The sequence below is a fragment of the Lasiosphaeria miniovina genome (genome assembly GCF_030549165.1).
Source record: "Lasiosphaeria miniovina strain SMH2392-1A chromosome Unknown B0T26scaffold_2, whole genome shotgun sequence".
In the NCBI taxonomy this organism is placed as follows: Eukaryota; Fungi; Ascomycota; class Sordariomycetes; order Sordariales; family Lasiosphaeriaceae; genus Lasiosphaeria; species Lasiosphaeria miniovina.
Genome location: NW_026848221.1, coordinates 4,438,175 through 4,464,238, shown reverse-complemented (window position 1 = coordinate 4,464,238; position 26,064 = coordinate 4,438,175). Strand labels below are relative to the sequence as shown.

General features: G+C 57.3%; 8 protein-coding genes across 8 annotated transcripts; 1 reads left to right on the top strand and 7 right to left on the bottom strand.

Moving 5' to 3' along the window:
- Positions 1–29: 29 nt before the first annotated feature.
- Positions 30–2,752, bottom strand: B0T26DRAFT_156562 (Six-hairpin glycosidase-like protein). The gene is made up of 3 exons (XM_060433485.1): positions 2,135–2,752; positions 746–2,065; positions 30–577 (listed from the first exon to the last, which is right to left on the bottom strand). Exons 1-3 carry the CDS (start codon positions 2,587–2,589, stop codon positions 145–147), a joined length of 2,208 nt encoding a protein of 735 aa, XP_060300919.1. The 5' UTR covers positions 2,590–2,752; the 3' UTR covers positions 30–144.
- A 1,361-nt stretch (positions 2,753–4,113) lies between these two features.
- B0T26DRAFT_156448 (armadillo-type protein) lies at positions 4,114–5,980 on the bottom strand. Its single transcript, XM_060433484.1, has 2 exons — positions 5,213–5,980; positions 4,114–5,140 (listed from the first exon to the last, which is right to left on the bottom strand). The coding sequence occupies exons 1-2, from the start codon at positions 5,699–5,701 to the stop codon at positions 4,235–4,237; spliced, it is 1,395 nt and encodes a 464-aa protein (XP_060300918.1). The 5' UTR covers positions 5,702–5,980; the 3' UTR covers positions 4,114–4,234.
- Positions 5,981–10,258: 4,278 nt separating this feature from the next.
- B0T26DRAFT_738538 (uncharacterized protein) lies at positions 10,259–12,404 on the top strand (the record flags this gene model as incomplete). The annotated part of the gene is made up of 3 exons (XM_060443604.1): positions 10,259–10,403; positions 10,460–11,850; positions 11,880–12,404. 3 exons carry the CDS (start codon positions 10,259–10,261, stop codon positions 12,402–12,404), a joined length of 2,061 nt encoding a protein of 686 aa, XP_060300917.1.
- A 478-nt stretch (positions 12,405–12,882) lies between these two features.
- On the bottom strand, positions 12,883–13,788 carry B0T26DRAFT_738537 (uncharacterized protein; the record flags this gene model as incomplete). The annotated part of the gene is made up of 1 exon (XM_060443603.1): positions 12,883–13,788. One exon carries the CDS (start codon positions 13,786–13,788, stop codon positions 12,883–12,885), a length of 906 nt encoding a protein of 301 aa, XP_060300916.1.
- A 1,263-nt stretch (positions 13,789–15,051) lies between these two features.
- B0T26DRAFT_672653 (uncharacterized protein) lies at positions 15,052–19,076 on the bottom strand (the record flags this gene model as incomplete). Its single annotated transcript, XM_060439486.1, has 3 exons — positions 15,052–18,093; positions 18,163–18,371; positions 18,533–19,076. The coding sequence occupies 3 exons, from the start codon at positions 19,074–19,076 to the stop codon at positions 15,052–15,054; spliced, it is 3,795 nt and encodes a 1,264-aa protein (XP_060300915.1).
- Positions 19,077–20,249: 1,173 nt separating this feature from the next.
- B0T26DRAFT_767047 (uncharacterized protein) lies at positions 20,250–21,511 on the bottom strand (the record flags this gene model as incomplete). The annotated part of the gene is made up of 2 exons (XM_060446481.1): positions 20,946–21,511; positions 20,250–20,885 (listed from the first exon to the last, which is right to left on the bottom strand). Coding segments are annotated over exons 1-2 (816 nt in total), but the record flags the coding sequence as incomplete, so codon positions are not given.
- A 301-nt stretch (positions 21,512–21,812) lies between these two features.
- B0T26DRAFT_638127 (UreD urease accessory protein-domain-containing protein) lies at positions 21,813–22,814 on the bottom strand (the record flags this gene model as incomplete). Its single annotated transcript, XM_060436999.1, has 1 exon — positions 21,813–22,814. The coding sequence occupies one exon, from the start codon at positions 22,812–22,814 to the stop codon at positions 21,813–21,815; it is 1,002 nt and encodes a 333-aa protein (XP_060300913.1).
- A 261-nt stretch (positions 22,815–23,075) lies between these two features.
- Positions 23,076–25,464, bottom strand: B0T26DRAFT_767045 (uncharacterized protein; the record flags this gene model as incomplete). Its single annotated transcript, XM_060446480.1, has 4 exons — positions 23,076–24,004; positions 24,087–24,870; positions 24,921–25,046; positions 25,104–25,464. 4 exons carry the CDS (start codon positions 25,462–25,464, stop codon positions 23,425–23,427), a joined length of 1,851 nt encoding a protein of 616 aa, XP_060300912.1. The 3' UTR covers positions 23,076–23,424.
- Positions 25,465–26,064: the final 600 nt, after the last annotated feature.

Here is a 26,064-nt window from a genome sequence, read left to right as displayed (position 1 = left end):
CCGGTTTTGACGAGGCCATTCGTGTCGTTGATGTCGTTGTTGTTCCGGCGCCGGACTTCGACGGCGCGGTAGTGTGCGAGTTCGAACCGGCTTATGGACGTCGAGTAGCCGCCGCGGACCTAGCTTAGCCTGTTGATGGGGCGGTTAGCTGTGATTCTGGCTTTGGTTGAAATGGGAGGTATGTATATGGGTGGGTGCTGAGGGAAACACTGGCCAGGGCGTCAGCTGCGGATTTGCCCTGCCCCTGCGGCCCGCGGGCTCCAGCAGCTCGAACCCGAGCACGAAGCGGTGCAGCGCAGCCGTGGGGCCAGCGCTCCAGCCGTGGGCATGGGAGTTGCGCGCCGTGCTCCAGTATGCCGGGTACTGCGGGTGGCCGTCGACGCGGAAGCCCTCGGCCAGCGTGCTGCCCGTGAAGCCGTCGCCGCCGAGCAGGTGCGCCCACTCCAGCAGCACCAGCTCGACCGCCATGCTGACCTGCCCCGCCGCCCCGTGCCCCAGCAGCTCGAAGCCGCTGATGAACGGGCTGATGACGTTAGGGAACTCGACAGCCGGCGCGCCGTGCGCGAGCCTGGATGGACTCTTGGTCAGTCTTCTTCCTCCTTTTATTTGATTTCGCTGGCTAAGTGGGGAATGGATTCGACGACTAGGGAAAAGGGGCGATCAGGGAGAGTGGCAGAACTAGCCTAAACAAAAGCAGTCTAGTCCAGCAGGGGAAAAAAAGGGGGCACAGCAACAAATAACATACCACCTCTTGCGGAGATTCGCCGAAATGTTCGCCCGCGTGGGCGGCCCGCCAGGGAGCATCTTGGACCCCCGGCGCGGCGACTTGGGGTGCTCCCACGGGCGGCCCGAGGGCGCGAGGTCGATGCCACTAATAAGCACCCAGCTGTTGCCGTCCTGGGGATCGACGTGGTCATCACCGGCGCAGCCGCGGCGGCCGACGTTGTCCGAGAACAGGCCCGTGCGGGGGCAGTAGAGGCGGGCGAGGCCGTTCTCGAGAACACGCTGCAGAGCGGGCCACTCGTCGCTGGGGGCCTCGCCGAGCCAGGCGGCAAGCAGCTGCGTCTTGGCCAGCGCGGCGTACAGGATGGCGGAGGCCTCGAGGTTGTGGCCCGTCATGCCGGGGCGCAGCCAGTCGGCGGTGGACGACACGTGCAACAGGCCCAGCGCGTCAACCTTGGCGGCGCTCGCGCGCAGGGCCGCGAGGTAGGCGGGCCAGCGGGCGCGCAGCCAGGCGACGTCGCCCGACCACAGCACGTAGTTGAAGACGCCGAGCAGGGTGTGCAGGTGGTACGTGTCGGAGAACTCGGCGTGGAAGCCCATGGGCGGGCCGGCGTAGGGCAGCGAGCCGTCGGGGTATTGGTGAGCAAATAAGACGTCGAGGCCGTTGCGCACGGCGGCCATGTCATAGGTGGAGACCGCGATGCCCGGCACGGCGATGGCCATGTCGCCGGGCCACACGACGCGGTCGCGCTTGGCGCCGTCGGTGGTGACGGCGGAGCCGTTGGCGATGGTGAAGTTTGAGTACCACGACCCGACGGGCGACGTGTTGTGGTCGACGAGGCGGTTGTAGTCGATCAGCGCGGAGCCCTCTCGCGGGTTGATTGTTGTCAGCTGCAGAGTCCAGGCGCCCGCGTACCACGCCCGGTTGAGCACGTCGCTCGAGCTGAAGAAGTAGCCCGAGTACGCCCGCCCGTTGCTTTGCGATGGGAACGCCGTGCAGTTGACCCACAGCATCGAGATGCGCACCCACGGCGCGCTCGCCTTTGCCTTCTGCGTGCCCGAGAAGAGAGCGAGCACCTGTTGAACAACACGGCCACTAAACCAACCACTACTCCTATACGGCAGGCTAACCGTGACAAACTTGAGCCCGCCGCGCACAAACTCGGGGTCGACGCAGCGGGTAGTAGTGCGCGCCGTGTCGCCAACGTGCAGGGACAGCGGCAGGTCCCTTTCCTGCTGGTCCGTTGTGGCGTCGGGGATGCGGCCGGCGAACCACGGCGACTCGGAATAAGCAAGATTAACCGTCGGGTTCCCGCCGGCGCCGTCGATCTCGAGACAGAGCCTTGACACAGTAAGCACCCAGCCAGCCAGCACAGGAACAAAACGACACGACACACAAGAAAATGCATACCGCCCTCCGATGTTCTGCTCAAACGCCAGCGTCAACATGCCGCCAATGCCAACCAAAAACCCGCCGCCCCTGCCAAAGACACTGGCCGCTTCCCCGTCGCCATCCTCGCCCGTTGCCGCCGGGAGCGACACGTTCCCGCGGACCTTCCATATGCGCGACGGGACGACGTGGCTCTTGTTGGCTGGGGTGCTGATATAGCGCTTCCACGGGCCGGGGAAGGCCGGGGGGGTGGGGAGGGCGCCGTTGTCGGGGCCAGGGCCAGTGCCGCGGGGATGCGAGGGTTCAGCGGTAGCAGCAGCGGTAATGCAGGGCGTTGATGCCAGGGTAAGAATCAGGGCCAGAGCTAGAGCCAAGGCCAGGGTGGTAGATGACCTGCTGCTGCTACTGCTAGTGCCAGTGCTAGTGCTAGTGCCGGTGGCCGTGGCCGTGGCAGTATGGTACCGTGGCAGCTTCATAGCTCCCTACCTATGTATATTTATACGCAAAATGCGTGCTGGAAATGGCTGCCGGGGCGTAGGAGCACATACCGCCAGTATATCCGAAGCACAAGGGTACCGTCAAATCATGGACCTGTAGGTAGATATAACGAGGCTGTGAGGTGGTAAAGTAAGTGGTAAGCACTGTCTTTCTTTGTCAACTAAAATGTAAAGAGACAGTCTATTCGTACGGTAGGGTACAAAAAGTGACATAGGCGCTAGGACCCGCCTATTACAATCCCACTTTTCGCACTAAGAAAGCGCCAATTCCTGGGACGGAGCCAGACCAACTTCAGATCAATTAGTCACATATATAGTCGTACCACGATTACACCGCCAACGTCAACATTAATGCACTTCCAAATACGGTAATTATCGCTCAGGGCTGTAAAATTCGCTTAAATCGTTCATTTCCATAATAAAACCCGAAGGCTTAACCTCTATTATTGCTTATATAGTATGTCTTAATTAGTAATAAAAACCTACCCTACCTAGGCACCCTCGAAATCGCTGCTTTGTTACGCTTCAAAGGCTACAGCCAAAGCCCTCGTAGTAGAGAGGTTCGGGCGCGGGCGCGGGCGCGGGCGCGGGGGGAGCTACATCGTCATTCCCGCCGGCCGAAGGCGTACGCGCGGCCATTTCTATCGCTAGTTAGTCTAATCGATTGAAAATGAAGCGGCGCACCTACTTACGCGACGATAAAATCGTGTTGTTGTTGTGTTGTGCGATTGATAGTATTGTGATGGTTGTAGTTAAGGGGTTTTGGCGGATTTGGTGGATTTGGCGATGGCCTCAATTGCAGGTGAAAATTGGCCCAGGCATAGATAGGGCCTGGGCGCAGGGTGCCGGGCAGGCCATCTAAAGAAGCGTTCAACCTATTGAAGTAGGCTTTTTTATGCGTAAAAATCCGGTTTTAGCTGGGCTAGTGGCTTGGCGCCTTGGCGCACATGTCGCTTTCTGTATCCTACCGTACAAAAAGACTACCTCAATGTAAATGTCACTTAACCTACTGACCTGCTCAGCTCACTCACTAACTGATGTACTCATGTACTCATTCACTCACCCACGATTAAAGCAGTACCTATCCAGCCGCTTGTCGTAATTGCTGTTCAAACACTTAGAATCAATCGATGAACGGATAAATAAATGAACATCTTTCTTTCTGAGGGCCCTTTAGACCCTTCCTGCTGCACCGCCTATATTATGCATCGCTTCGTCCGCCAGGCCGGAGCTTTTAAGCAACCAAAGGACCTGGTCTCTCTTCCTCTATGCATCTGCTATCCCGAGCTTGTCGCTGAAAACAAAATGATGATACGCCGAGTCGGGGTGGTCGGGGAAATACGGGGGGGGAGTGGGGGGAAGGGGGGTGTGTTGAGGAGATAAGCGATCGCGTCGATTCAACCTAAACATAGCTGTGCCGTGTCGTGTCTGCCCGGGAAGAGAGGTGTATAGGGGGGATCAGGGGAGGGTGTTTAGGGGAAGTTATGTTTTTGGATGTCGCATCAGAAGTCAACAGCAAGTCGAGGTTGTCTCAAGTCTATCTCTCCTTGTCTGTCATTTCCGACTCAAGTACCCGCCATGGGGCGTCGTGGCCGAGGTGCAGGGTCTCATGGCTAGAACGGCTCTACATGTCCATAGACTCGGTACCATTGGCACCGAAGCTGAAACCGCCTTGTTGAGCACCGGCGCCATTGGCGCCGAAGCCAAACTGCTGCGCCTGGCCCATGGCCTCGTCGGTAGCTTCCTCCTCGTCCGAAAAGTACTTCTCAATAATGTTGTACGCCTTCATGTAAATCTCCTCGTTCGCGTTCGTCTGGCAGTCGTGGATCTTCTCCATGCCACCACACTCCTCAATGAAGAGGGCGTAGCGGTTGATCGAGTCGGGGCCGTCGCCGGCAGCCTGCTTATCGAGATCTCCAACCTTGAGAATGTTCTCGAGGCCGTCTAGGGCGACTTGGATGATCTTGTTGTCGGGGCAGGCCAGGAGGTCGCACAGCGGCTTGATGCAACCCTGCGAAACCAGATACCTGATCTGCTCGGGCTTCTGCAGGCCGCCAGAGGTGGCGTTGCTGATGGCCCAGCACGCTTCCTTCCGCGTCTTGAGATCTCCATTAGAAAGAAGATGGATCAGCGGAGGAATGATGTTGGCATCGATGACCGACTGGATCTGCGCCGAGTTCCCAGCCGTAATGTTAGAAATGGTCCAGCAAGCTTCCTTGCGAATCCCGTCCTTGTTAGAGCTCAGCAGAGAGAGCAGACAGGGAAGGGCGCCGCAGTTAATGATAACCTGTGTCTGCACATCATCACCGGTAACGATGTTGCCAACCGAACGAAGGGCAGGTGTCTGAACCGACGTCGAGGCGTGCATGAGAAGCTCCACCAGACGGCGGGGAATGCCCGCCTCGATGACGGCCTGGATCTTGTCGTTGGACCCGTCCGACAGATAGGAGATGGCCCAGCAGGCATCAATCAACACCTCGTCGTCGAGAGAGTAGACAAGCTTTCCGAGGATGGGAAGGGCGGGAGCAATCTTGCGTGTGTTAGCGTCACGTGATAGAGCAAGACGGGATTGGGCAGTGAGAGGGGAGAGCAAAGTGCATACAGTGTTCCAGTCGGGTTGAGGCGTCTTCCCGCGACAAAAGTTGCTTAGGGTCCAGGTGGCGTTTCTAAGCATGCTAAGCTTCCGGCTGTCGCCAAGGAGGGTCAACAAAGGCCGCAGAGCACCCTGGCCGAGAACGTAATCGCGGCACTGGGGGCTGTCGCCGGCAATGTTGCCCAGCGCCCATACCGCCTGTTCGCGGACGTCGGGCTCGGGGCTTGCAAGAAGCTCAACGAAAATGGGCACAGCGCCAGCCTCGATAACAACCTGGGTCTGGGTGGCCGAGCCGGACGCGATATTGGTCAATGCCCAGGCGGCCTCAAACTGCACAAGCGTATGCGGGGACCGGAGGAACTCGACGAAACGGCTGACGACGCCAGTCTTGATGACCTCTTCGATTGGGGGGTTGCGCTCTTTGGAGAGGAGCTTGCGGAATTTGGTGGTAGCTTGAATCTGGAGGTCAATCTGGTCGGAGAAAACACCCTGGACCATGTGCGGGAGGTCCTCATTGAGCTGTACGTGTTATGTTAGCCGACATTTCGCGAGCGGTAATTGTCCAGAACCAAGACGGCGAGTAGCATCGCGACCACAGTCGCCCACACTCCGATGCACAGGCCGTTGCGCAATGGGCAGCAGAAAATGCGGACATGGCAGAGCAGAGCACAGTAAAGCGCGGGGTCTTAAACGTGGTCGCTTGCCTGTGATGGGTTCTTTGGGAGGAAGGAGGGGGAGGGGGGAGAGCGGCCAGCAGGGGGGACCACAGCAAGCGGCGGGGTACGGGAGGCGGGGTGGAAAAAAATAGACAAGTGCAAAAGGATGGCGGCGATTGCGAAGCACAACAAGAAGAGAGAAAGAAGGCCATACCTGAGACTCTGTTGGGGGGTTCTCATCGTCGCTATCGGGAGCAGCTCCCAGTGAGGCACCGGGGCGGTTGTCGCCGGTACCAATACCGCGGCGCTTAGCCAAATTCTCCTCGCGCTTTGCCTTGCGGATCTCGACCTGCTGCTCTTCGCGGCGGCGTCGAAGCTCCTCGGGCTTGAACGTGTTCTTCGCCTTGAACTGGGTGCGGCGATGCTCGGGAATGTACCGGTCAGCCATGGTGTCGACGGCTCTCAGCTGAGTCGATAGGCCGTGGCGGGGTGGTTTGTCCGAGGGTTGACGTTGGAGTTGAGGTTGACTTGACTACAAAGCGAAGAAAAAGGTAACGCAGAGACGAGACACGGCGGCAGCAGATTTTTTGAGTTTGCGTGCGTGCGCCCGGCTTGTCTTCTCTTCGCAACGGGTCGAGGGGGGACAGGACGTAATGGTCGTTAGGGAGAATTTGTGCTCGTGTTAGACAATGAAAGAAATTTGGAGAGATGGAAATGAGAACGGGTCTTTCTGCGCCAGGAAAGGTTCCCGTACTGGCCCCGCCCTCTTTTGGCCCGACCCTTTCGAGTCAGAGACAGCTGATCGCTGCCTGAGGCGTCAACACGCCCCACGCTGACGGCCGCCGACCCCTCCAAAGGGGGCGTGCACGGACCAGCGGGTGTCGCCCTAGGCCCCAGGCCCAGACGCCCACTGTAACAGCTTGAAAGAATAGCGGTCTACACCACCAACAAAGAAGGAGCCAGCTCAGAGTACCGGTAGTAAACAGGCCCAGCGCGACACTAACAGCGGGCCGGCAAGTTAACGCGTCTCCAGGGCTGGAGAGACGCGTAGATTACCTTACTTGAATGACAGATTAAAAGCGCCTTCAGGCTGCGAAATGACAGCGTTCGCAACAGCGCAAATATAGTAATGCAAACAAAGCAAATACAAATACTGGCAACTCAAATATGCTCAAAAAAGGCCAAACCAAACACAAGTATGAAGCCGTAGATTCGTAAATGTATTTGGCATACTTGGTATGTGGGGCCATTTTATATGGCCCATTTTCCTGGGTTCAGGGTGTCAACAGTGGGTTCCCGGCCCAGGAAAAAGTGGATTTTCCAGGCGAAATCCTGCATTTGCCTGGCAGCCTCTGAACGACTGTCTGAACCTACGAAAACCCGCATTTCTACTGCAACTGAAGCCATCCCAACCTGTCAACACGATGACGAGCCCTCCCGGAAGTCCCTTTTCCATTTCCGACAGTCCTCCGAACTCCCCCGGCTCGAATTCGGCCCAAGGCTCCTTTCCGACCGAATCCATCGAAACTCCCCTCCCTCGGCAGTCAGCCTGCCTCCATCGCGAGCCGCATCGAAGCCATGCGCGCGGTAGAGAGCCGCGGGCTTTCTAAAGACCTGAACACATGGCCCTTTATACTGGCAGGATGAACCCGCTACGTGTTGGAAGTGTGGATATACAACAAGAAGAAAAGAACATCGTGGATTCGTGATTGGGGGTGTCTTTACTGTGGGCTTGAGCCTGGCCGGGGAGCGACTCGACAGCTGCAGTTAGATTTGTTCTCTTTGTCTCGATGTCACCCTTTTCTGTTCAACAGTTACGTCGTCGGCGGCTTCACACCTCGGCTCTGTACATAAGAAGTATGACCCTGCAAAGCACCGTGAGCCCCCAGTCAAGAAGCGGAAGCTCGTCAGCGTACTAGATATGCAACGCTCCGGGGCATCAACAAGATCACCGAGTATTGTGCCTATTCCGGTGCATTTGGTAGAGGCTTTCAAGGATGTAGTTATCGACTGGGTCATTGAAGACTCTATTCCTTTCCACATGATCGAAGGCCCTGCCTTCCGTCATATGCTTGCCCTGGTTTCGCCCGTATTAAGGGAAACCCTGTTGCCGAAGTCAGCCAACACGATCAAGGCCTGGGTAGAGGAAAGATTCGCTAGCCAGGCGGATCAACTTCGTGAAAGAATAACGGCAAGTAAGCATAAAAAGAACCTTTCCGTCGATGCGTGGACTTCGCCGAATGGCTACGCCCTCTTCCGTATTTTTCTATACTTCGTTGAGGCCGGTGGAAAGCTCATAAACTATACTCTAAGCATACCACGCATCTGGGGAGTCACGGCGGCGATAACCTCGCGCCGATCATCACGAGGGTCTTCGCCAAGTACGGCATAGGTAATGAGGAAGTCGGTTACTTTCAGGCCGACAATACCAACAGCAACGACACGAGTGTTCGGCATTTAATTTGGGAGCTTAAGCCGGGCCTTGATGCCGACGGCCGGGCTGATTCCGAGGCACGCCATCGTATACGTTGCTTCGGCCATATACTTAACCTTGCCGCTAAAGCCTTCATTGAGGGTAACAGTAGAGAGCTGCTCAGGACCCTCAAACCTTACGACAACCTACAGAGCAATCTTGAGGGAGAAGATAAAATCCTCAAGGAATGGCGTAAACGCGGGCCAGTCGGTAAGCTTCACAACCTCGTAAACCATGTTCGCTACAACCCTCAACGCCGGGATTCCTTCCTCAACGTCGCCAACAGTCGGCTGAGCGCCGATGAGCTTGAGGCTGTTGGTGATCGGGTTTTCGTTGACGATGATTTAGTTGGGCTTCGACTCAAAGCTGACAACAGTACTCGATGGAACTTTGTTTATTCTATGATTGAGAAAGCAATTCGGCTTCGCGATGTGCTAGATTAGTGGACCTTCCAGCCGTTGCAAAACCCTGACCCGTCAAAAAGAGTACCTATTGCCGATGTGCTGAGCCCCGGAGACTGGCATATTTTGAAGAAAGTCAAAACCCAGTCGAAACCCTTCGAAGTCATTACCAAGCGCTTTGAATATAGGAAGCCTCTCTTCTGTGAGGTGATCCCTACGATGTATTACTTGGTCGAAGAGCTTTCTAATTGACGGCTTACCTATGCACTGGCTCACCCGGTTCCTGCCCCGGCATATGAAGAAATCGTCGTTGTAGAGCCGCCCGCAACAACAAGACGAATGCAACGAGCGACCCGGCCGACCACCCGCCTACGGGATCACGAAGCCAGTCTTCCTCGCCGATCCAGGGCCGGCTCAATGATGCCCCCTGAAGTCGCGATCGCCGTTAACGTGAGCCTGCCACACCCCGAGCCTACCGCCGCGCCCGAGCTTCCTTTGGCTGGCGAAAGTGAGGTCTCCCTGGCTCAAAGCCTTGATCGCTCAATTGCGAAGCTCAAGAAATACATCAAGGGGTTGGAAATTACACCGGTTTCTTGGTTCTCGATGATTCTGCACCCTGGGCATAAGGACAAGTGGGTTGTGAAGTACCTACCTGATGAACAGGTCCTTGATATTATGGCCCTAGTAACTGCGTTCTTCGACTGGCATTACCCCCATATCGAGGTCCCTGAAGTCCCTGTGGAGGTCCAAGACTTCCTAAATGCGTACCTTACCAGCCACGGCTACTACGACCCCCCCGCCTACATCTGAGCTTCAACAATACCTTCAAGAACTTGTCAAGCCTGTTGATGACATTCTAGCTTGGTGGACTAACAACAAAGACCGCTTTCCACAGTTGTCACGAATGGCCTTTGACCTTCTTTCGATCCCGGCGATGTCTTCAGACTGCGAGAGGCTGTTCAGTGTGGCCAAATTGATCGTTGGACTACAGAGACACGGGCTCAGTAGCGATACCATCAACAGGCTGCTGTGCCTGTTAAATTGGCGGCGATATGGCCTGTTTTGAAGCGTCGGCATGGCTTTGGCTGGCTTTCGGCGTCCCGGCTGGCAGATTTTTTTCTATGCCGGGGTTTACCCGGGCCAGAATATTGTTTTTCAGCGCTGGTCAAATGAATATTTGCAAATAATCCAATCAACTCAAATACATGTTGGAAAAGCTCAAATATGGCCTCATTTGGTAAACAAATACAAATACGAAGGCCGGGCATATTTGTTTGCGTTGTTGCGAGCGCTGTGTAACAGTGAATGTACGGACGGATAGGTTGTTTCCTTTTGAGTTTGGCAGCAAAACGTCCCGTCGATTCTCAATTCATTCCTGTCATTCCAGGTGCACGCAGCACGCAACATGCAGCACGCAGCACGCACGCAATAAAATTCGCTTGGACAAAGCAACCTCCACGTCAAACCAGTGCTAGATGAAGGCTTGCACCTGCAGGCCTGTTGCCTTGTCACTTGCACCGACAAAATGGATGCAGGCAGAGCCTTGCCCGCCCCGTTCAACGAGATTCGCCAGATTCTAGATGAGGGCTCCAGGCCAGAGCCCGGCAGTTTTGTCGATGTCATTGGCCTGGTGACGGACTGCCGACTGCCCATGCCCACGACCGGCACAGGTGAGTTTGTCTCTATTTGGAAGAAGATAAGAATGCCTCTAATTATTTCATTGCAGACTTCAAAAGCACCCTAACCCTCTGTGACTTGTCCACCCAGGTCGACGGCGGCTATGGCATTGTCTTTAACATCTTCCGCCCCAAAGAGGCCATGCCCCAAGTTAGAGCCAGGGATGTCGTGGTCATCTTCAGGGCCAAGGTGCAAAAATACAACGGCTCCATGTCTCTGATCAGCAACCGCGCCACTTGCATCTGCCTGTACAAGGCACCCAGGCTGGCCTTGTCGCCATTAGCGGCCAAGGCTGCCCTTGTTCCGCCCTCCAAGAGCGACCCCCGGGAGCCGGACGACGAGATCAACCGATATGTCTCGTATTTTTTTAATAAGATCGACAAACATGGACTTCCCGACGATGAAGAATTCAGCCAGAGGGCCGCCATGTCTCTCAACATCAAGGAAAAGTTCAGGCTGCTCAAAGACGTGTGCGACGGCAGCTTCTATGACCTGATCGTCCAAGTCGCCCGGGAGCCCTGGTACATGGCGGACAAGATGACCTTATATGTATCCGACTACACCGAGAATGAACACTTCTTCCACTACACCTGGGACGGCCTCAAAGATCTCCCATCGCGGGCCGGTGGCGGCGACCCCTACGGTTACACCACCGGCACCTATGCCAAAGACTCGGACAAGAAGGACTGGTGCGGCCCGTACGGGAAGAAGGCCATGCAAATCACCTGCTACGAGCCCCACGCCAGCTTCATCCGTAGCGAAGTGAAGGCAGGCCAGTGGCTAATGTTGCGCAACGTGCAGGTTAAGTTTGGCCGAGACGGCCAGAACCTTGAGGGCTTTATGCGCGCCGAGCTAAACTTGAACGAATACAAAATCAATGTCGACGTGCTAAGCGCCACGGACGCCGAGCCTATAAATCCGCGGTTCAAGGATGCGATCAGGCGATGGCGCGACTACGAGCTGAGCAAAAAGGCGCAAATCAAAGAGATAAAGTCTAGAAAGGTCACCGGTGTCAAGCGCAAGGCTGCAGCAGTCGACGCCGGCGCCGGCCAGACCAATAGCGCTGGCGCGGGTGCGTCGGAACAGAAGGGCCCGCGGGCCCTAAATGGCAAGGAGAAACGCAAGATGAGGCGTGCGGCTCTCGAGCAGCAAGCAAAGGCGGCAGAGGCAGGCCAGAAGGAGGATATGTGGCAGGGCCTCAACAAGCAGGTGACGTGCGAGAGCCACCCCGGCACGCCGCTTGCGTCGGTAGAATCCATACTCGCCCCCGTCCACTACGACACCACGGTCAACGGCCAGGCCGTGAAGCTCGAGTTGCCTTTTATATGCGCCAAGTACCTGACGCGCGTGCGCGTTGTTGACTTTTTCCCCCAATCACTAGAGGACTTTTCATGCGGCCGCCGCACAGTCGAGTTTGACGTCCTATCCGACAACGGCGACGTCGATGGGGACGACGACGACGAAACCAGCTCGGACGACGACGGCCGGGGGGGCGTATATGGGAGTGGCGCTTTGCGGTGCAGCTCGAGGACGCATCGCCGCAGCCGCCCCCGACGACCAACGGCAAGGGCCAAAAGCCCAACGGCGTCCAGGCGCCCCGGGCGCGTTTCTGGGCCGTGGTCAACAATGCCGAGGCGCAGTGCCTCGCGGGCCTGGACGCCACGAACCTCCGCTACGACGTCGACGCGCTCGCCCGGCTGCGCGAGCGCCTGTTCACGCTGTGGGGCAACCTCGAGGAGCTCAAGTCCGGCAAGGCCACGGCCGCCAGGCGACGGGCGGACGGCCGTGCAGCCAAAGGGCGCCCCCTGCTGCGCTCAGACAAGCTGCCGCCCGACAGCTCGGACGTCGAGGATGGCGGCGCCGAGCGCGCCCTGTCGAACAAGCCGTTCGCCTGCTGCATCAAGCAGTACGGCGTCCTGTCTTCTGGGAGGGCGGGTGAGCGCACGGCGTGGGAGAGGGTATTTGGGCTGTTCGGGACCAAGATCTGCACGTGAGCGACCTTTTTATGTTCTTTTGGGGGTGTAATGGCAGGCAATGGCAGGGGATTTGGGCGATTATTGATACCACGGGGCATGTAAACAGGGCGTTGTTTTTAACGAGAGCTTTATTATAACTTAGCCAGCGATACCGAGTCTAGATCCCAGTCGAGTATTTATAATAATCCCTTACATATAGGTAAGTAGTAGCTTACCCCTATTCAAAGTCATTATCTATACTCTATCCCATACAGGCCATAACAACTACCTTTCCGACGTAGCACCTAACCCAAGAAAATGGCCACCATCACCTCGGCCAGCCTGCTCGTCGAGGGCATCACGCACTACATAACTGCAGTTAACGGCACCATACTACACTATATCTCGGCCGGGGCGTTCGGGCTCTCCTATCCTACTTATCTATGGCTTCTCTAAGACGTGGTGGGCCTTCTACAAGCTGATCCTACTGCTCACGGCGTCGCACACTACCCGATAATCAAAAGGGGATAATATAATGCCCTTCGACGACCTTGCAAGACTCCTTGAGCACCGGGTCTGACTCAATCTCCAGCTTGCGGATAGCCCTCTTCTCGTGGTTAGGCATGGGGACGGAGTCGTAATGCACGCCAGAGCCGCACCACCCCCACGCCAACGCGTCCTCGTCGTCGACATACGAAGCGCTCGACGCGGCCGGCAGCAGCAGCAGCTCCTTCTTCTCCATACCCCCGATATACGAGAGACTACGGGGTTCAATCGCTGACGAGTCGGGACGCAGCCCAAAGGTGGCGGCTTCCCGGGCCTCCAGCGCCACGACAAAGTCGGTGGCCCCCTCGAGCGTCGTGGTAATCGTGTTTCCACCACTAATATTATCCTGCTGGATGATAGACTCAAAAGTAATAGGCGCGCTGAGGCCGTCCTCGATGCCCGTGCGGACCAGAACAACGGGTAGCCTGCCGACCGTTGCCGAGTCTTCTTTCCTGTAGTCGGCGGGGCAGACCACCATCATCAGCGTGTGGAATAGTGGCTGGACGATGTAGATTTGGTGGTCCCGGACGAAGGGCGGCTGCCTGGACAGCCCGTTGGCACCCGGTGCTGCTGCTGCTGCTGCTGCTGCGCGCGCGTCGTAGACGGGACGCAGGGCTTGGATGTGCGCGCACGTGGCCTCGTTCAGGGCGATAAGGGTGTCGACGGTTGCGTCGGACAGAGTCTCGTCGCCGGGTAGGCCCTGTGGTTTGATGAACTTGCACATGAAGCGTTGCCAGTCCAGCTCGCTGCGGTACGGGCGGAACCACCAAAGGTATACATAATTATAAAGCACCACGGTGGGCATCTTCCACTGCGGCGACAGGATGTACACAGGCACTGACTTGTTGCATATATCGCGGAAGTCGTCGGCCAGCATCTCAGACAGATGATGGCCGATGTCGTCGACCGACGGCGTATATGAATACATCACGCCCCATAAGTGTGTCAAGTGCTGGTGGCTACCTTCTTTGCCGGCCCGTTCAACCCAAAGCCGCTCTGCGCGAGTAAAGTAAAATGCTTGAGGCTATTAGAAGTAAACTAACCCTAATTTTAACGATTAACACTAGAAGAGAATAGAGGGTGATAAACTCTGCTTATACACTGGTATCACTCGTTAAACTACGCCTAGATAGCGTAGCCCTTTGGCAACGACTAAGATAGATAAGGGCTTTATATGCCCATCGGCGTACTGCAAACTGACTCATGTGTCCATTGGCAAACAATTATAGCTAAACCTAAGTCCAGGCAGTCAGACAGGCAGACGGGCAGGACAGCGGCACAGACCAAGTCTCTCTCGATTCTTTCATTTTACACTAGCCGACTACCGCAGGCACGTACTAAACAGATTTTGAAGGAAAACGTGAGACCAACAACAACAATAACAAAAAAACAAAGCTCGAAACCAAAAAGGTTCCAGTCCGCTCGAGCTATCATGACAGGAATACTACTAAAAAAAAGGAATAAGAAAATGGGGGCCGTAGACATGGACAGACATAGGCATAGACAATAGACAATAGACTTCATGTCATCTCTCTTTCTCTCTTTCTTTCGCTCTCGCTCTGTGTTTTCGCAGCTTTAGCTCTCTGCTCGCTCGATGACAACAACACACACCATCCAAACTCTCCCCATCCATCCCGTCTTACCTCGACTTTCTCTCTCTTCCATGCCTTCTCAGAGCCAGAGTCTCCCTCACAACCCTCTTTCCTACACACACACTCTCTAAACGCCTTCGCCTTCACCCTCGCCTAAACCACAAACCACAAACCGCAAACCACAACCAACAAAAAAAACAAAAAAACAGCGCGTTTCCGTATCGAGAAGGGAATTTTCTTATCAAAGACGCGCAGCCTTGAGCAAGCAGGAAGGCGGAGCGCCAGCCAACCAGGCTGAACTGAACTGAACTGAACTGAGCTGAGCTGAACTGAACTGAGCTGAACAGGACAAGATGCCGGCAAGAAGAATATTAAGAAGCGAAACAAGGGGGGGAAAGCAACAAGAACCAGAAGAAACAAGAAGAAACAAGAAGAAAACAAAACGACCTCCCGCAATCCCGTAGTGATCCGTAATTACAGACCTTCCGAACGTCTTTCAAAAGCCCACTTGAAGAAAAAAAGAAAAGAAAAAGAAAAACACCACAAAATCAGTCGCCTATGACAGAGTTGTCTTCGTCCATGTTATCACCGCCACCTTTCCCCCCTCCGCCGTCGTCGTCGTCATCCTCATCGTCGTCTATGATAGGGTCCTCCCCGTCCATCAGGCCGCGGCGTCGCAGGTCTTCGGCGGTGCCCTCCTCAGGCTCGGGCTCGAGGTCGTCGTCAATGTCCTCGACGTCGTCGTCGTCGCTAGTGTCGTCGCCGACGACGATCTCGGCGCTCAGAGGGCCCCTGCCGCGGTTGTTCTTCTTTTTGGCGGCTGCAGCGTTCGCGGCCGCGGTTGACCCACTGCCACTAGCGGCAGAGACAGGCTGTTTCCCCTTGCCCCGGGACGCAGCAGCAGCGGCGCCGGCCTTTTTTCTCCCGCCGGCGGCCGCCGCGGCGCCGGCCTTGTCGCGGAGCTTGGCCTCGTCGAGGTACGAGAGCGTCTCCTTGAGGTTGTGGCCGAGCTTGTTCTGGTTGCGGAGCATGCGGCGGCGCAGCTTGCCGGCGACGGGCCCCGTGTTGTCGAGCATCTTGGCGGCGATGGCGAGGACGAACTTGCCGGCGAGCTCGCAGAGGGCGCGCTCCGTCTTGAGCTCCTTGCCCTTCTTCTCGGTGGGCGAGAGCTCATCGTCCTCGTTGTCGTCGTCGGAGAACTGGTCGTCGTCGAGCGGGTCCTCGTCTTCAGCCGGCTCGTTGAGGTCGCGCTTGATGCAGCGCGCGTAGGCGCGCTCGGCCGCGTCGAAGATCTCGACCAGTTCGTTGATCAGCGCCGGCTGGATCGTTTTGTACAGCGGGTCCAGGACCGCGTATTTACCACCGCCCCTGGCGCCGTCGGCCGCGCCCTGCTGGCTCAGGTCCGCCACGTTCTGCCGGAGCGACGCAAACACGACGTGCAGGTCACAGAGCCCGCCCGTGGCAAAGAGCCGGAGGTCGTCGTTGGTGCCGCGCGACGACAGGGTCCAGATCAAGTTTTCCTGGAACGCGACGCGGCGGCTGTCGAGCTTCTCGGCGTCGGCGCTGGTAATCTCCACGCCCCCCTGAACAGAGTCAATCAGGCTGCGCACTTTCCACATAAAGTAGAACTGGCAGGACTTGGCGGCGAAAGACACCGCCTCGTCCTCGAGGTCGTCTAGAGCCTCGTCGACCTGGTCGAGGCGGCCGCGGTGAATGACCTGAATGAGGAGGTCGATTGCGGGAGCCTCGGAACCATCTGACTGCCCCTCGGCTTCGAGCAGATCGATGCAGTTAGCAATGCTGGCGAGCTTGCTTGCCTTGAGGAGAATGTGGCCCAGTTCGGCGATGGCTGGCGCGTCGAGGTTGCCGCGCATTTTGAGCTCGTACGTCTTGTCGAAATGCCGAAGAGCGTTGATAACAGCCTGCCACAGATCGGCAATCTTTGCGTCCGTGATCTCCTCCAACTCGTCGTACCTGCGCGAGTGCAGCAGCGCCGCTGCGGCTTCGGCGAGAACACCCCTGTCGACATGCCTGTCGAACTGTGTGCAGATCTCATCTAGAAGCCTGGTGTATGTCGTAGATTCCTGGCGAAGCTGCTGGAAGATGTCGAGATCGAGATAGTGCTCTAGCCGCAACACCACGACGGCGGTGCTGGCATCAGCTCCGTACTTCTTCAGGAGGCGGGGAATAATAGTGGCAAGATGGACGGCAGAATCCTCGGGGCTCTCGCCGTCCGCGCGCGGTTTCCTCCTGCTCCGGTCGACTTCTGTGGCCGAGGTCAGGCTCAGTTTGACGGCCGACGAGAGAACCTCGAGAAGGACTGATTCCTCCTTGCCCACGGGCGCCACGGCGTTTCTCAGGGCGGACTCGTTCGAGCTTTTCCCCCTCGACGCCGACTTTGACTTTGAGCTCGTGGTGTGGTCGTACAGAAGGTATCCGGACAGAAGCTCCCAGTTCTTTACATGGTCGATTTTTTCGTACAAAACCTGGGATGCAAAGGATATTCTGGTCTCGGGCACCACGGCCTGGACCATCTCGACGGCAACATCGAGGCCCCGGGGGGGTTCAGTCCCGTTCTCCTCCTCAAGCTGGGCGTCGTAGTTAGCGAGCAGCTCAGCGAGGCACTTGATACTGATCCAGTCTCGGCGGGGCGAGAAGTGGTCCTCCTCGAGGTCGTCGCCGAACAGCTCCTCGACCGCGTCGGCACCTCCAATGTCGTCAATCTTGCTCTCGATCGAGTCGTTAACGCAACCGGCAAAGAAGTCAATAACTGCCCTCCGGACGCGCAGCTCCGAGTCGAATATCAGCCGGCCAATGGCGTCAACCTCGTCGGGGTCTAGCGAGCCCGTGTCTTTGAGGATCTGAATGACGGCGATGGCGGCGACTCGGACGCTGACGTCCGAGTCTTTTGTGGCCATCTCGACCAGGCGCGGCCTGAACCGGTCAATGAAGTGGCCCAGCTTCTCGGCATCCCGCTTGAATATTCTCGCCAGCTGCTTGAGGACCTCCTGTCTTGTCTGCGGCATGACGTCGGAGAGCATCCAGCCCAGGTAGCGGAGATACTCGGGCTCCATGAAGACGGTCGGCAAATGCCAGATCCAAGACCCGAGAGCCTCGACGCACTCGGTGCGGATCTTGGGATCAATGTCGCGGTAGCGGTGAACGAAGACGGTCTCGAAAAAGTCGGAGATCTGTTCCTGGCAGATCTTGCGATTCTCGTTTGCCTCGTCGAGGTTCTTCTGGATGGCGACCAGCCTGTCCTTGTTCTTGTTTTTTCCCTTGCGGCTCTTTTCGGCCTCGACCTGCTGCGTCATCTTGGTGATGCGGTCGTCGAGCTTCTTGGCCACCTCGACGAGCGAGGCCTCCATGGCGAGGGCAACGGTGGTGGCCGTGTGCCGGAACGGGCGCAGGGTGGACGACGACATGGAGGCGACCCATCTCGCGATGTTCTCCATTAGCGAGGCGTCCTTGTACAGTACGTCGGTCTCGTGGATGACGGTCACGAGCGACCGGAAAAAGCCGATGAGCAAGTCGCGGAACGACCTGCTGGACTTGGCCCTCGAGATGAGAGGGTAGTCGGTTATTCCCTCCTGGAGCAGACAGCGGCATTAGCACGGGCTGCGCATAGAAGAAAAGAGCATCGGACTTGTCTGGCTTACCTCGGCGTACACGTTCTGCAAGTCTGCGAGCCTGTTCTGGCAGTTTTCGGGGTCGCGGATGTCGTCTGCCGTGACGTGCTGGTCGCAGCCAGCAGCCATCAAGATAGAGTTCACCAGGTCGGTGACGGCGAGCGTGTCGTCGGCTTGGTATTTGTGGTACCACTCCGTAGCGACTTTGTCTGAGGAGTCCCCCGAGGCAAAGATATCGGCTGGCGAAGAGGAGAGGGTTAGAATTCGGCAAGACACATACGCGCCAACACACAGACAGCAGACAGACAGAAAGCTCAGGCAACCCGTTGACACAGCTGTCTTGGGCAGGTTGACAAGACCAATGCCAATAAGGGAGGATGAAGATAAAATAGGAACGCACCGTAGAGCCCATCTCCGTCGCGACGCGCAATGGCGATCCGCACCGTCTTCTTAGGCCGACTCGGCAGTCTCGCCGCATGGACGAGTTCGGCAACAGGCGACCCAGTGCTGCCCGCAGGCTCTACAGACGCCGACTCTGGGGCGGGGGGCGCGTCGCCGTTGATCTTTGGCTTCTTGGCGGCGGGTTTCTTCTGCTTGGCCGGCTGCGACGACGAGGCCGAGGGCTTTTTCCTGCGCGGAGGCCGGGGCTCGTCGGCGGCACTATCATCAGCGTCGGCATCTTCGTCGGCGCTGGCCGCGGCATTGCCGTCAGGGTCGTCGGGCGATTCGTTCTCGAGATCGTCATCGTCAGCGTCCTCATCGTCGTCGTCGTCGTGATCGGGGGCGCGTTTGCGCTTGGTGGCGAGGGGCGCATCGGGGGTAAACTTTGCGGGCGCCTTCGTGACGCGTCCGGACCGACGCGCGCTTGAGGCGGGCGCTGGCGAGCCGTTCGCACTGTTTGTGTTTTCAGAGGTTTCCATGAGCGGCTGTCGTACTGAGGTCATTACATTTGACGAGGTGATGGGGAAGCCGTTGCGGACGTTTTTATGAATGAACGGTTGTCAACGGCGGGGTTCTCTCGGTTTTGGGGATTTTGACAATTGACGCGTTCCGGCGGGAATTGAAAGGTGCACATCGCCAGATTATTTTGGCGGACTGCCCCCCAGGTCCTAGGCCCCAGACCCCAGGCCCCACCACCAGCGGAAGCGAGGGGCCTAGCCGGCCATCAGAACGTAGCAATGTGGCATATGCATCTACCGGGGTCTTAGCCGTCAAGGTGGAGGGGTCCCCTATTTGAGGCATGAAGGCCACTTACTTGCAGACGTCACGTCACTTGCAGGCGACACAAGCGCGATGCAAGAGCGGCAGAGATGCAGCCCGAGCGTTTTCTTTTTCTTTTTCCGTGTGCAGTGTTCCGCTCATGTGGTTTTTTTAGGGCCCTATATTCTATATTTTGTTTCGTCTGCTCAAGGAGGGACTTCCACGGGGCAGTTAGATTTATCACAAAGGTGAAATAGCCCATACCCTAGGTACCCATCAACACGCACACGTTAAAGGTAAACACAGGCATTTGCGGCGGTACAGCAAAAAGTGAAACGATTGAACAGCACTGCTCAGACTTGGGCTCCGGGAAGGCGCCCTCCCCTACGTAGGTTATACCAAACATTCATTGAGTTTTCGCATTAAACAGCAGCTTCTAGACCTAGAGCCCTCGAGTCTTGGGCCATAACCTATTATACGACTGGCCTCCAGGTCTTTGGTGTCCCATTATTTGAGTTAGGTAGGTAACAAACCCAAAATACTCCTATGCTGTGTCTGTTACCTATACGGGATGTGCAGCTTATCCAAGCTTCCGGGAACCAGGGTACGGTACAATGCTATCTTATCTTGGCTGTCGACAGTAAGCCAGGGATTTGGGATAGGTATGCCACCTTCATCCCGGTTCACTGCGGAAGCCAAACCTGGATTTAACAGCACTGCCCGGGGCTGCGGATGTGGTGTGCCAGCCTGTGTTTTTCTACCTAGCTCGTTCTTGGGCTCGATAAAATCGCTTCGAACCGGTTTCCGAAAGAGATACAGCTCTTCCCACCTCTCCGCCCTCGATAGCTCCTGCGCCCACGCAGATCAAGAGAATGATGTTCCAAAAGGGAAAAGGAGATTTGCTGAGACGCTTATCTAGTAGGGTGTGATGCCCCTTGGAAGAGACAAATAAAATCGCCTGGTTGGAGGGATTTGGCTGATGCCCAGAGTATAAAGCTCTGAACCTTAGTATCATGACTGTGGCGGTTCCAAGTAACTCGCACCCTAGAGTCTTGAGTGGTGTCTTCAACCCGAGATACACTGCCTAGAACGTAGCCCTTGCCCTTGATCAGCGCTACATCCTTTCCGTCCCAGGTCTCTACAGATGCTTGCGTCGAAAGGGAATAGGCGATGAGTTTCTTGAAGACTGTCTTCCACGAGGCAATGTAATCGGCCGATAGCCCTTCTGCACTGGGATCTCCGGAGCTCATACCCAACAAGGCATAAACTTTGTCAAGAGCCTCTGTTGCCTCTCGGGTGTGGAACATATCCACCAGCTCGCCGAGGAGGTGAATAGACAGGGAGAAGGCGCCTTGCTGAATGAGGTTATATTTAGGACGGAAGATGGCGTCTCTGACCTGGTGGGTTATAGGAGGGATTAGACCTTGTAGACTTGGGATGGTGCTGTAGAATGGCTTCAGCACCCCGAGGGCTGAGCAAAACGCATGCCCGCCCATCTCGGTAGAACCACATCTGATTACGATGTGCCGAGCTGCAGCAACCTCCTGAAGGACCTGGATTGTGTTCATCTCATTAGGATATTCCGCTACTAAACACTGTAGAGTCTCACTTACCCAGATCCGCTGGAACCATGGCCGCTGAAGCAGTTTTATAATCGCCGGCTTGTTTGCCTCGTCAGCTGCCGCAGGCTCTAAGACGAAATGCGCATGTACTCGAGTGCTTCGTCGCTGTTTTCTGCCGCCTCTCCGAGCCAGACGACGGCCCCGGCTTGCTTTGGCGTAAATCTTGGCCATAGCCTAGACCTGGTGCCCCTTTTCGGTCGCGTCATCTTCGTTAATGCAAATAGCATCTACCCACATGACCCGCTCGAAGAAGCAGTGCGGGAATGCTTGTCTGGATGCGGCAAAAGCCGGAGCATGCGCACGTTGCTCTTGGGCAGCTGAGAGTAGTGGTATGAAGCCATGGTACAGGCACAGTGTGTTGCACCAAGCAAAATTAGTGAACGTTGAGCTCTAAATGTGTGATTTATCGAGACATTTTCATCTGTTCGGCGGTTCTCCTGTGTAGCCATAAGGCAGCAGGCTGCCTGCCAGCCTGCCCAACCAACACCGGCCCTTCTTCTTATCGATAAGTGAGAAAAAAGGCACTTCCCCGGTGCGCATCGTGGCCAAGATCGACGCGGCGAACTCCGACGACAAGGCTATAATAATTGTTGATTGACAGATGCAGTTTGGCTGCTGTGTTTTCAAACCGCATACCGCACGCCATTACCGTATTCCGGCACTGGCTGGAAACTTCACATGATATATATAGTAGATATGAAGACCCCGTAAACTAGGTAGCTGTCAGTATGGACGCACCTGTGGAAGTCCCTCCTTGAGCAGAGCCTCCTTGAAGCAGACGAAATAAAACATATGGATGTACAGTATGTACAATATCCGTACAATACATGCACACATAACATCACGCCGTCCCGCCCTTCACCGGACACACATCAGCGCGTGGTCGCCAAAGACGCGCGCGACGCTGCCCTCGCGCGCCAGCATGGCGCCGACCCACAGCCGGCCAGCCTCGACGGTAGGGGCGCCGAACTTGACGACGACGCAGCCGCGGACGTTGGCGGCAGACCAAAGCAGCCTGGTGGAGCGCTCGGTGAGCAGCCTAGTGCGGCGCCACTTCTCGAGGTCCGACACGGACTCGGCGGCGGCGTCGCGCCTGGCGTCGGCGTCGGTGCGGAAGTCGCGCGAGCCGAGCCGGGGCAGGGCGGCGAACTCGGCCAGGAAGAAGTCGGCCAGGGCCTTGACCAGGGGCCCGCGCAGGATCAGCGTGCCGACGACGCCCATGGCGTGCATGGACTCGCGCAGCGTCGGCATGATGTGCGGCGGGGAGGGCTGGGCGCCGTCGAGGATGACGGCGTCGCGGACGAGCAGGCGGTGGTAGTTCTCAGTCACGGCCCAGACCTCGTTGCGGCCTGTCCAGCGGGCAAAGCTCCAGTCCTCGCCGCGGGCGGAGCGGCCCTGGGTGACCCAGTCCAGCAGACATAGCGAGGCGTCGGGGGCGAGGCGGAAGACCTGGGTCTGCTCGTAGACGCTGGCGGCGAAGGGCTGGACGGGGTCGGGCAGCAGACACAGGGCGGCGGCCGGGGCGAGGTGGGCGCGCATGGTCTGGCGCGTGACCAGGTTCGGGGTGGCCGTGGCGGGGGCGAAGACCTTGGTGTGGCCCTGCGTGACCATGCTCAGCCGGGCTCCCGGGCGCATGTCGACGGCCAGAGACACCGAGTCGCCGCCGACGAGCCCGCCGCCGTACGAGAGCAGAAAGACCAGGACGCTCTTGGTGCTGTGGGCGGGGCGCGATGGCGAGATCAGCTTCAGCGGGTACTGGTACGCCAGCGCCTCCAGCGCCGACCCGCCCTCGGGCTGCAGCTTGGCCACCACGCGCCCCTCGCCCGGCGCCGACGACGATTTGGGGAAAGGCGACTCCATTACATCTGAAGTCTCCGGTTCCGGTTGTCGGCCGGCCGAGTCGTCGGCGGCAGATACCCAAGGTGGTAATTAAGTACAGGGGAGAGTCGCTGGGATGCGGTGGAAATCATTTCATCTAGTGCGGGGCACTGTAGGCTGCGGCTTAAAATCAGACCCTCACCCCTCACTAGCCACTTGAGGCAGGTGCACTCATGGTGGATGGATGGGACAAGGAGGCAAGAGCTGACGTGCAGTCAGTCAGTCGGGTGGACCTGAGTTGTCCCCGAAGTCAATCATTCCTTCCATATTTCCTACTCAAACTCCTTAACCACGCTCAACACTTTACGGACAAAGTTGCTCCTAACTCCACCACAACACCAAGAAGATGGGCTTGACCGTCATGCGCGCGACACACCGTCCAGCCAATGTTATAGGAAAGCAATCGAATAATTGTCGATTTCGAACCGTCACAAAAACAGACTCGCTACTACAAACACTTGACCCGAGATACTGGAGATACTGATTGCCTTCAGCCAGTTGCTTCCCGCATGCTTCCTGCACTGGCAATGCATACATTCTTGTCTCTCTCGCACGCTTTCCCATCAGACTCCTTTCCATGCACTGCAAAGCTCTACTTCTTCCCAGCAGTGAAGCGCGGCAGCTTGAGCGGCGGCAGCTTGGCGGCCTTGGACTTGTCGTGCCGGGGCTGCTGCCGCTTGGGCAGCTTCAGCTCGGCCCACGCCTTGGGCACCCAGTCGACGCCGCCGTGGTCGACGGCCAGCTCCGACTCGACGTAGTCGCGCGCCAGGAGGCTCAGCCGCGCCGCCGGAATCTTGCTGCGGACGATGGGCGACGGGGCACCGTTGTAGGCCAGCGTGGCCAGCAGGTCGCCGCGCGCGTTGAACTTTGCGTCAGACATCAGGAAGATGCCGCTGCCCGGCAGGAACAGCTTGTGCTGGTTGACCAGCGCCGCGGTCAAGTCGTCGGTCAGCCAGCTAATGTTCTCGTCGAGGTAGCTGGTGATCCACTCGTCAATCTGCTGCACATATGTCTCGTAGTCGATCATCCACGTGATACCCGCGTCGTGGCTCTCGTGCATCGTCACCACGGCCGGCGTGCCGTCGTCGTACCGCGAAATGTCCAGCCCCCCGTCTGTCACCGCGCCCAGCGCAAAGTCGAGATGCCAGTTGGACGTCAGCGTCATGGTCGAGCTATGGAAGACAAGATGGGTTAGCCATGGCCACTGTTGTTCTGTATTCATGTGTGGTTCATGAGAGGGTTGCTGCTACTAACTTGGCATAGCTTCCGGGAAAGTAGATCTTGAAGTAAAAGGTGCTGCTGCCCAGGATGGAGATCTTTTGCCCACCGACGTCGTACGACAGGCTCGTCGATGTCGTCGCCGTGTCGTACGCCTTGGCAAAGTCGCCAAAATTGCCTGTGCACGACGCCTCGGGGCTATCAATCTCAGTGCCAGCCCACTGGAGGTTGCTAAAGTCAAAGTAGGGGTCCGTGTCGGACGTGTGCGCAGAGTTGGACCCAAAGGTGAAGCTGGGACCGCAGTCCATGTCCCAGCCCGCGGTCTGCGACGGCTGCAGGTACGGCTCGAGGGCCACCAGCTCCAGCTCCTGGTTGACCTTTTTGAAGAGCGGCAGCATCCAGCGGTCCCAGAACAGGCGCGCGTTCATGCACAGCACGGCCGAGTCGTCGACAAAGGTGCCCGAGAAGCTGATGCCGACGGGCTCGGGCGGCGGCGCGAAGTCTGACATGGTCAGGTAGCACAGCGCGTTCTCGTCAATGTCGTCGACCTTGGCCCCCGTGCCGTTGGGGTCCGAGCTGGGGTTGTGCCACGCATAGTTGTAGTAGTCGATGGACGTCGGCACGAAGCTCGGCGCCGTGGTGTTGAGCGTGCTCGACGGGTCGCCCTGCAGGACGGCCCCGATCACGTTGGTCGCCCCAGACGACGTCACCGACATCCACTGCGACATGAAGATGCCAAAGTTTTGCTGGATGGCCGCCGTCTCTTTGGACCAGTCCAGCCCGTTGAAGGTGCTGCGCTTGAGGTCGTAGATGGCAGAGGCTGTTCCCGATGGTCAGTCGATGGTTCGGTCAGTCTAAGTGAGACCCAACAAGCAAAGCAAAACTCACTCGACGCGTCAATGTACAGCTGGGCAACGGAAAAGATGTCGTTATTGAAGCCCGTCTTGTCGGCGTAGTACTTCCACTCGTCGTCGCCCTTGTTGATGATCTTGCGTGCTATTTCTCTCGGTCAGTCTGGCACGGACATAAAACACACACCAGACAAAAACTTACAGATTTTGACGGGGATAGCAATCGACCAGTCGGTCGTGTCGAACTGCTTCATGCTCATGTCGGCCGGGTCGTTGCTGACGTACAGGTTGAGCGTGCCAGACAGCATCTTGAGGTAGTAGTACAGCTGGATCGACTCCTGGTTGTTGACCTGCAGCGAGATGACGGGCGCGTCGAGCTGGCTGCTGAGCGACTGCCCGTCGCGCAGGTTGAGTGTGTACGAGAGCAGCGGCGAGTCGTCGGGCGCCACGGCCCACATGTTGAAGAGCTCATCGTTGATCGTCTTTTGGCTCAGCACGATGATCTGGTCGTACGGGTTCGGGCTGGTCCGGTAGACCTGGCTGTAGGTGAAGTCCGAGCCCATGATGACGATCCTGAAAGAGGAAGAAGCCTAGAAGAAGTCTGGAGAGAAGAAGTGGTGATGGTGGTGATGAGGGTTCAGTCTGGGTCAGTGAGTGCCTTGGTCCTTGTCGTCCGTCTGAACTGATTCGAGTCCTCAACTGGGAGGTACTTATACAAGTAAACCCTCGTGCTTGAGGTTGTCTTCTATCCTTCGAGGCTCTTGACCTTGGCGACCCCTATCCGGTTGGCACGGCACCAGACCATCGTCTCTAATACCCGCCAATCAGAAAACACCAGCTGGACATACACATGTACATACTTCGCACATGGCGGCGTCCCTTCTGGGGTGACCGACGAGTTGCATCCCGCTGGCAAATACTCGCAGCTCCCCTACCCACGAACTCCAACTCCAACGAGAATGCCCCTACTCTCATGCACACACCCGCACCCAATGACGAGGGTGGCTGCCCCGAGGCCAGCTGAACGTCCCACCCCGGCACGAACGCCCGCTCCTGCAGCAGCCACACAACCCCGGCTTTTTCGTTTCAGCTTGACGCCCGCCGTTGCCGAGGTCATGTTGCCGTCCAGAAGCGTCAGCGCGCATCCCGGGATCGACATCCCG